The sequence below is a fragment of the Rhincodon typus genome, unplaced genomic scaffold, assembly GCF_021869965.1.
Source record: "Rhincodon typus isolate 14 unplaced genomic scaffold, sRhiTyp1.1 hic_rhity00002741, whole genome shotgun sequence".
In the NCBI taxonomy this organism is placed as follows: Eukaryota; Metazoa; Chordata; class Chondrichthyes; order Orectolobiformes; family Rhincodontidae; genus Rhincodon; species Rhincodon typus.
This window is the reverse complement of record NW_025968379.1, coordinates 670-10758: the sequence shown is the minus strand read 5'-3', so window position 1 is coordinate 10758 and position 10089 is coordinate 670. Positions and strand designations below refer to the sequence as shown.

Genomic DNA, 10089 nt, shown 5'->3' with positions numbered 1-10089 from the left:
CCTCCCTTGTCCGCGGGTTTTATGGTGAGGTTGGGATTGGAGCGGAGGGCTGCACGTTCTGCGGGGGAGAGGTTGGAGTGGGTGAGAGGGGTGGAGAGGTTGAGGCGATTGATGTCTCGACGGTAGTTGGAGATGAAGAGGTCGAGGGAGGGTAGGAGGCCTTGGGGTGGTGTCCAGGAGGAGGGGGTGTGTTGGAAGTGGGAGAATGGGTCAGTAGAGGGAGGGTTAGGTTCACGGTTGAAGAAGTAAGCGTGGAGGCGGAGGCGGCGGAAAAGCTGCTCTATGTCCAAGCGTGAGCGGTATTCGTTGATCTGTGGGTGGAGGGGGTCTTTCAACCTTGTCAGGTCCCTTAAGACTCTTACATCTTTCAGCAAGGTGTCCTGTCATTCCTTTAAATTCTAATGTGTGTAGGCCTAACCTACTCAAGCTCTCCTCATAAAACTGTCCCTCCATACCTGGCATCAGCCTAGTGAACCTTTTGTTGGATATCCATAACTTCTCCAGTTTTTATTGTTCATTCAAGGGATCTTGCTGACTTGGCCAGCATTTATTGCCCATCCCTAACTGATAGTTGAGAATCAACTGCATCGCTGTGGGTCTGTAGGCACATGTAGGCCTGACCAGATAAGGATAGCAACTTTCCTTCCCAAGGACATTAATGAGGCAGATGGGTTTTTCCATCAATCAACAGTGAGGGTTTCATGGTTATCATTAGGCTCTTAATTCTTGACTTTTGTTGAATTTAAATTCCACCATTTGCCCTAGCAGGATTCAAACCTGGGACCCCAAATGATTACCTAGTCACTGAATGAATAGTCTCGTGATAATACCAGTAGGCTATCGCCTCCCTTGGGGATTAATCATGGTTGGATATCCCCTTCCTAGAATCCTCCTTCCTCCCTGGAATATATCTTTGCCATGAGCCCTGAACTATTTTCTTTAATGTCTGCCATTGGTCCTCAACTGACATCACACCTAAACTCCTTTTCAAGTCTACTGCAGCCACCTCTGTCCTCATTCCTTTCTAATTACCTTTATTTAAGCTTAACAGGGTTGTTTCCAACCCAATTTCCTCCCTTGAAACTGACTGCTAAATTCTACTACATTAAGGTTACTGTTTCCTAAGGGATCTTTTACTCTGACATCATTTACTAAACCTGCCTCACTTGATCCAAAATAGCGTGATACCTTGTTAGATTCACAATGGATTGTTGTCGGAAGCTAACTAAAGTACACTTGTAAATTCTTCCTTATTGCTTACTCTGCCAATTTGACAAGCCCAATCTATGTGAAGGTTAAAATCACTCATGATTAATGTAATTCATCATCGTTGTTTTAAAAGAAGTGCTTCATTTTTCTTCTGGATTGTTTACCAGTTACTTTCAATGCGTGTTCTCTGGTTGCCAACTCCCCAATAGGAAACAGTTTTTCTCTACTCTATCAAAACCCTTTTTTTGAACACCTGTAGTAAATCTCTTTTATTCCTCTGCTCTACAAACAGCAGTACCAGTTTCTCTGGTAACTCCATTTAAGCAAGCTCCTTCAGAGAAACAAGAGTAGACCATTCAGCCCCTGGAGCCTATTCTGCCATTCAGTGAGTTCATGGCTGATTTGTGGCCTAACTTCATATACTGCCTTTGGCTTATATCCCTTATATCTTTGCTTAACAAAAATTTATCTGTCTCAGATTTAAAATTAACAACTGATCCAGCATCCACTGCTGTTTGTGGAAGAGTTCCAAACATGTACCACCCATTGTATGTAGGAGTGCTTCCTAACATCTGTCAAATCTCCTCTAAACCTTCTCTTAAAATTTTTACGTCCACCTCGAAATGTGATTTCCATGTTTCTGCAAATGAGGTTGAACCATTGTTTTATAACTGTAATTTATGTGTCCATTTCCAAAGCATCATCCTGTAAGCTTTTTTTTTATCAGCCGCCTTGTTCTGCTGCATTTGTGTATGTGAGCCCTCCGGTTTCTGTTTCTCCTGCATTCCCCTTAACATCGTACCATTGAGTTTTCTATTGGTGTCCATCAAATATTTCAGAATTATTTTAACGTGATTTAAAGAAAGAAGACTTGGGATTTGACAACCGAATGTTTTTAATTTACTTGAACAATTAATAATGCAAAACAGTATTTAAAAAGTAAAAAGTGTATCCAAAGCATGAAGTAGTTTAACTTCCTGTTGCTTCAGTCAAATGTAATGAAATTGTATTAGTTACCGATTCATGCATTTCCTATAAGTGCAAAACATTATGAAGGCAGCCTAGAGAAAGGTTAAAGCAATCTTTTCTGGAAAATTATGAAATTAGATATTCTAATAAAGTGAGTATTGCTAATGAAATGAAACCCGCTGTGTTTTTTATAATGCATGTTGAACAGAGATTAAAGGGCACACGTGATCTTGGAAACCAGGAAAGTCCATGAAATATGGATCCTTATATCTGAAACTATTGAATTACTCTTGAACATAATACTGAATTTACAAAGTACATAATTAATCAATATGCACCATGAATTAAGTAATTTGTGATAGTAATATGTCTCCAAATTTTTTTTAGAATGTTCAAAAATGGCATAGAAATGACTCCATCAAAATCTGTAAAAAGTAAAAAGCGAATTGAAGTAAACATCACTGTCAACCAAAACACTGAAAATGAGAGAAAGTGCAAGCTTAAAAGAGAAAAAAAGAAAACTAAGAAGTCTGAAGTGGAAAAGATTCCACTTGAAGCAAATGACGTTGAAGTCTGCAGGAAACTAAAAAAAATGAAGAAAAAGAAAATATCCAGAAGGTCAAGTATCAGTGATGAGGAACAAGGTGCTAAGATTGAGAGAAAAATAGCAAAAGGTCATCCACAAGAGAGTGAAATTGATGAGGACTCATATCATTTAAAAAATAAAAAGAAAAGGAAAAAAAGCTTCAAAATAAATGAACATTCTGGCCCTCAAAGTACGCCTGAGAAAGGAAAAAGAAATATCAGTGAGGATGACCCAAGCAGAGTTCAAGTTAAAAGTGAGCATAACAATAAGAAAAAGAAAAAAATCAATTTTGAAAATTCTGATGTGGAAGAGGGATTCACTAAAAGTAGGAAGACGTCAAATGGTACAGCTGACAAATTGGGCAACATAACAGAAGTGTCTTGTGTCGTTAGAGCCAAAAGTGTGAAGAGAAAGAAGAAAAAGAAACATTTTCATTCTGAGGATTTTGACATGTCTGGAAATGAAAAATCAATGAAGAAATGGCAGAGAGACATTAATATCAGTGAGCTTGAAGCTGGGAATGACAAATCCAATCAAGCAGACACAAAGAAACAAAAGGATGAACAAATTCTGGATACCCTAGAGAAAAAATGCATGAAAAAGAAAAAGAAACACAAGCTACATACTGTGGAACGAGAAGAAGTACACAAAGGAGAAATGGTTAAAAAGAGGCAAGGAGTGGAGCAAATAGAAAATAACGTGGAATATGTTTCGAAATCGCACAGAAAAAGAAAAAGATCCGCTGAAACTGAAGGAGAAGGAATTGAGACAAACCTGGACAAAACTAACAACATTTGTAAATTCCAGGACTCCCCAGAGACTGCAGAAGGGAAAAAAGTGGAAACACCATTTGATGTTCTTGAAGAATCTGTGAAAATTAAAATGAAAATTAAAAGGACGAAGAAAGAGGCCTCATCTGTGATGCAGGTTTGTAAAGTAAATCATAACTTTTGTGTTTAATATATAGATTTAAAATGTTTAAAAGAAATTGATGCTATAATACGTTGGTGAGCCATGAAACCGTAACCAGCCTGAGCATCGCTTCTTCTGGTTGGAAACATGAACAGTAATTTGATTATTTCAGTCAAGAAGTATTTTGCACGTAATTATATTTATAGATAATCAATGTAACTGCATTTTCTTTTCCCAGATAAAAGAGGAATTATGCAACAGTGACGATTTACAATTTATGTCTGAAAGAAAAGGAAATTTGTTTGAAGTGACGATAGACAAGGTACAGAAATATGTTGAACATCTAGTCTATAATAGACAGGTACTGAGGTGACAAGGAAAGGCAGTCCGGTTGTCTGTATAGTCCTTTCTAATACTATAATTTCTTGTGATTCTGCTCATGTGGATAGGCACTAAGGAAGATGAATAACCTGTTTAGTCAGGAAAAAATCAGGAACAGAAGTTGGGTTCTTGATTATTCTTTTCTGCCACTAATAACATGGCTGACTGAGTTGTAAATATATTAACTATTTTAAAATTACAGGTACATTTTTATTGCTAATTTCCTCCTCTGTCCTGAAAGGTTGACCCTTTGACTAAAGTGTGGTTCAGTTTGAACAAGGTATCCCCCTCAGTAACTTGTCTTTGTGTGTGTATTAACTAACTGTGTTTCCAGGGGAAGCATCGCAATTGGACCAAATCCATTGCTATCCTTGCTAGCACGCTTTTTAAAGTTGCTGGAAACAATGTTTATTAGTCACATTACAGAATTTGAATACTATACAAGCCACTTATTTAATTTCATAGTTGCGGTAGAGAGAGCCAGTTCATAAGAATTGAGGCATAGATCTCGATTCGGATGAAAAATTCCTGTAAAACAACCAAGAGTGACATCTTTACATCATCTTTACGTCATCTTTAATTTGACACTGAACATTCAGTAATTATAGCACTTGCGTAGCTGCCCTGACCAGGACTAGCAAATGTGGCAGACAGAAGGAAACAAGCTTGGCCTTTCCTAGTCATTTTTGACCTAGTTAAACAGTATCTAGTCACTGTAATAGCTGGAGTAATTTTATGTATGAGTTTTTGTTTTGGGAATTTGTTCATATAGCATTATTTACAGCACAAATAGAGGCCATTTAGCTCATTGAGTCCATGCTGGCTCTCAGTGAGCAACCTAGCCACTTCCACTCACCGGCTGTGTCCCCCTAGCCCTGCACCTTTCTTCCCTTCAAGCATCCACATGATTTCCTTTTGAAATCAGTGTTTCCACTTCCAATACCTTCATGGACAGTTCCAGATCATTATAACTTGCTGCTTTAAAAAGTTGTTCTTCCTTCATTGTCCCCTGTATCTCTTGCCAGCCTTGAATCTGTGACTCCCTACTCTTGTTCCATTGGCTAATCACTTTTTCTTTTAAGTGCTATCAAATTTCCCCTTTGCTCCAATTTTCTTTATTCATTCATGGGCTGAGGGCATTGCTGGTTAGGTTAGGCCAGCATTTATTGCCCATCCCTAATTGCCTGAATGGCAGTTAAGAGTCAACTATATTACTGTGGGTCTGGAGTCACATTTAGGCCAGACCAGGTAAGGATGGCAGTTTCTTTCCCTAAAGGACATTAATGAACCAGATGGGTTTTCCCCGATAATCGGCAATGGATTCACGATCATCATTAGATTCTTAATTCCAGATATTTATTGAAATCAAATTCCACCATCTGCCATGGCAGGATTCGAACCTGGGTCCCCAGAACATTACTTGGGTCTCTGGATTAACAGTCCAGCGATAATACCACTAGGCCATCGCTTGCCCCTAAATCAAAACAGTCCCAGCTGTTCCAACCTAATCTAATGACTCCAGTCCCTTCCCAATCTCTGGAACCAAACTGGTAAATCTTTCTCTTCTCGGGGAACTTTGCATTTTTCCAAAAGTGTGGTCACCAGAACTGAATATAAAACTCTTGCCATCTTGTGAGGAGCCAAATTGGACTCAATGGGTTAAATGACTTAAGCAGAGCCTTCTAAATGTTTTGCATAACATGCCTGCTTTTGTATCTCATATGCTTTGCTAACAGCTCTCCCAATTTGTCCTGCCACCTTCAAAAATTGATTCACGTGCAGCCCCCAGTTCCCTATATCCCTGCATACTTTGAAACAATGCCATTAAATCTATATTGTCTCTCCCTATCCATTCCGCCAAATTGCTGCAGCTCAGACTTTTTTCTAATAAAGACTACTTGCTACTTGCCTGCTCATGATGCTAACCTATCCATGTTCTGTTGTAGGCAATTCATATTATGAATGTATACACGTATGAAGCTGAAAAGTACCATCCCTATGTATTGTGCCATTATTAGATACTTCAGTAACTCTGGAAGTATGTCTATGGATGTTGGATATAAAGATAAGACAGTCTCTGACGATGGCTTCAAGGGGTTCTATAGTTCTGTGGCCTACCGTGTCAATGCTTCCATAAAGCATGATTATTTAGGTGAAATGTTGCCATCTTTTGGCAGCATCCGCATGCTTTACTAGAAAGGGAGGATTCTCAGAGCAGTGGTGGTGTGGCATGGGGAAAAATGAGAAGGTAATTGTATTCCTATAGCCACTTGTGTTTTTGTAATTAATAGCCAATCTGCGCACCGAAAGATTCTGCCATAAGTAATTGAGATAAATGAGCAGATCACCTGTTTTAGGCTATTGTCTGAGGGGTTAAAGTTGCTCAAAATGTGGGAGGAGTCCCCTTTTCTTCAGGTAACTCCGTTTCATTATTTATAACCACGTGTGTCTCCGAGAGGGGCATTGGTTTTAATTCTCTCAGAGGATGAGCCTACATTCTGTCCTCTAAACCTGTAACGAGCCGATGCTACCATTGTGCTGTTGCTATCACTTAAGAATAGTTACTTACCAAAGAGCAAACTTAATCCTGTTGTTTTGCTGATTGGCTGTTTTGTACAAAAGGAGTTGTAATATTCACTGCTATATGTTCTCATCTTTTTATCTTCAGTTGTAATGGCAAAATTAGTTTGAAATATTTTTCATGTCAGTCTTGGAATCTTTAAAGGTGCACAAATTGATGCAAAGCAGAAGGTGGAAATTATTTCTGAAATATGTTGTATTGAACTTAATAGAATTTGAGTTGTTTCCTTTTCTGTCACTTTTGAAATAACTAGAGTGAAAGAAGTCGATACAGTGTGGAGCTGGAAGAACATAGCAGGTCGGGCAGCATCAGAGGAGTCAGAGAATTGACACTTCAGGCCTTGACCCTTCATCAGGACAGTAATGTGAATATCTGAAAGGCTGTGGGGGGTGGATTGTGTGATTTTTAAACTCATGCTGCTCAACAGGCAGTGGACAGCTGCATAGTTAAAATCGCCTCTAAATATACTATCCCAGACATCACAGCCACCAATGTAGTGGCCGCTTTTGCTTTTACACCACATTTGCTTACCATTGGAGACAGGCAGCTGCTTCATAAAAACACTCAAATTGAAATTCCATGATACTATTAATTTAGATTCCTGCCTAAATAAAACATATTGGGAATACGTTTGAAAAGCTACTGGAAATGATATTTAAAAGATTACCCTAGTGAGGATGCAACAATCATTCTCCATCTGAAGAAGCATACAAAGTATTTAAGAGGTGCCATTCTTGCTTGTATTGTTTCAGATGAAACAAGAGGAGTGAAAAGAGTGCCAGCCTCCACATACAGGGGCTGTAGTTTGTGTGGACAGCAGGCTGTTCGCAGAACTCTCTCCATCCAGCTCATAGGCAAGAGCAGAGTTTTTCCGCCAGAACAAATATGTACCAGTTAATTTAAGTTCATAGCAAATTAAATCCTCTGTCAGGAGCCTGGGAGGGTGGTGCGAACAACACACTAAACTGATTTTGAGGCCATTTCCTCCCTGGCCACAATTGTAGGAGAAGACAGTCTGTTAGAGGGGCCCCTGCCACTGTGATGCCCTGTGCACTGTGGTGAATTTTAGTTTTAATTTTTAAAGTTGTTAGAGATGGAGGGGGAGGGGAGGAGAGGAGTGGGGGAAGAGAGAGAGAGTACTTCCCTACAAGATCTCTAAAGGAACATTGCTTCTTCAGACGGGCTACAGCCTTCTGCATCAAGATCTGGTGAACCTAAGGGCCAGCCTTTTTCAATTGTCTGTATCTTATTTAGGGTGTATCTTATTTATTTTCCTTTCTTTGCTGAAATGTTTTTGTTTCCCACCTTTTTTCTTTATTCATTCACAGGATTTGGGTGTCACTCGCTAGACCATCATTTATTGCCCACACCTAGTTACCCAGAGGGCAGTTAAGAGTCAACCACATTGCTGTGGGTCTGGAGTCACATATAGGCCAGATTGGGTAAGGATTGCAGTTCCCTACACTAAAGGACATTAGTGAACCAAATGGATTTTTTTTCTGACAATTAACATCCCTAACCCTAACCCTAATACATATCCATCTCTAGATTCTAAATTCCAAATTTTTATTAAATTCAAAGTCCATCATCTGTCATGGTGGGATTGGAACCTGGGTCCTCAGAATATTACCCGAGTCTTTGGATTAATAGTCTAGCAATAATGCCGCTAGACATTCATCTCCAGCTTTTACATCTCCACTTTTTCGTTCAGGGTGCAAGAACAGTTAAGTCCTTCCAGTTTGTTACAGGATCTGTAGAATTGTATTTCATTTGGAAACGTTAGTTATATATTTTACATACTCTGCATGGAGATATATCTCAATTTCCAAAAAGGAATATGCGATTTGCCACCTCTGAAATCTGTGCACTTTTGCATTGTAAATTCTAAAACAAACTTTAAAAGTAAATGTTGTAGCCTGAGTTTATTATCACAGAATTGTTATGCCATGGAACAAAGCCATTCCATTGATCATGTCTGCTCTGCTTCTATCCCCTAGTGCCAATCTCCTGCCTTTTCCCCACATCCCTGCACATCATTTCTATTCAAATTGTCATCCAATGCCTCAATTGAACCTGCCTCCTACACATTTCCAGGCAGCGTGTTCCAAAGTCTAACTACTTGCTGAGTGAGGAAGCTTTTCTCTCACATAATCCTTGCTTCTTTTGCACACTTCACTTAAAATCTATGCCGTCTCACTGTTTTCTCTTTTACAAACAGGAGTAGCATTTCCGCATCTATCCAGACCACTCATAATTATGAAAAGTTCTATTATTCTTTCCAAGGAGAGCAGTCCTACATTCTTAAAAGTATTCTTATAACTAAAGCTTTTCATTCCTGGAATCATTCTTGTAAATTGCTTCTGTATTCCTTCCAATACATTCGCATCCTTCTTATAATTGGTGCCTACAATGACACATTCCAGCTGAGATCGAACAAGTTTACAAATTCAACATCATGACCTTGCTGTTGTACTGTTTGCACCTATTAAAGCTAAGAGCACTGTATGCTTTGTCAACTGTTCTCTCTACCTTTCTTGTCACCTTCAGCAATCTGCACATATGCATCCAGGTGCCTCTGCTCAGCACCCCTTATTTTATATTGATTTTCAATATTCTTCTGGCCAAAGTCCATGTCCACGCACTTCTCTGCATTGAATCTCATCTGTCACTTATCCACCCACTCCACCAACTTGTCAATGTTCCTTGCAGCGTCAATCTGCAAACTTTGAAATTGTCCCCGGAAACCAAGATCTAGATCATTAATATGCTTCAGGAAAAGCAATGGTTCCAATACTGAACCTTGGGGAACTCCACAAAAACCTTTGTGCATCCAAAAAAAAATCCACTGACTGCTACTAACTGTTTCCAATCATTCAGCCAGTTTTGTATACAAGTTGCTACTGTCCCTTTTGTACCATGACTTATTATTTTCCTCTGAAGTCTGTTGCATGGCACTATATCAGATGCCTTCTGGAAATCCACATACAACACATCAACAGCGTTACCCTCATCAACGCTTTCTGTTAGGAAGGCAGATTACTATTTGAATGCCTGTAAATTGAGAGAGGAGAATGAGACCTGGGTGTCCTCGTGCAGCAGTCACTGAAAGTACAGGAGATGTGTGAGGAGATGCACTTTGTCCAGCAGAATATTGAAAGACCAAATAAAGTAAGGGTACAATGCTAAAGGGGGTGCTGGAGCAGAGGGACCTGGGTGCATATGTGCACAGGTGCAGCAAGCAGTAAAGAACAAAGTTGTATGGTGGCCTTTATAGTGAGAAGATTACAGAACCAAGGATATCTTACTTCATACAGGGTATTGGTGAGGCCACACCGAGAGTATTGTGTGTGCAGTTTTGGTCTCTTTATCTGAGGAACGACATTCTGGTGATGGAGTGCAGTGAAGGTTTACCAGACTGATTCCTGAGATGGCATGGTTGACGTATGAGGAG

At 39.5% G+C, this 10089-nt stretch overlaps 1 protein-coding gene across 1 annotated transcript in view; it reads left to right on the top strand.

The window, feature by feature from the left end:
- Positions 1 to 8015, top strand: part of LOC125481598 (uncharacterized protein DDB_G0283697-like) — a 20892-nt gene extending 12877 nt beyond the window's left edge. Inside the window, exons 2-4 of the mRNA XM_048593379.1 lie at positions 2566 to 3691; positions 3915 to 3998; positions 7967 to 8015. Coding sequence (XP_048449336.1) covers positions 2567 to 3691; positions 3915 to 3998; positions 7967 to 7987 — 1230 coding nt within the window. The 5' untranslated portion in view covers position 2566 and the 3' untranslated portion in view covers positions 7988 to 8015. The remainder of the gene's footprint in view (positions 1 to 2565; positions 3692 to 3914; positions 3999 to 7966) is intronic.
- Positions 8016 to 10089: the final 2074 nt, after the last annotated feature.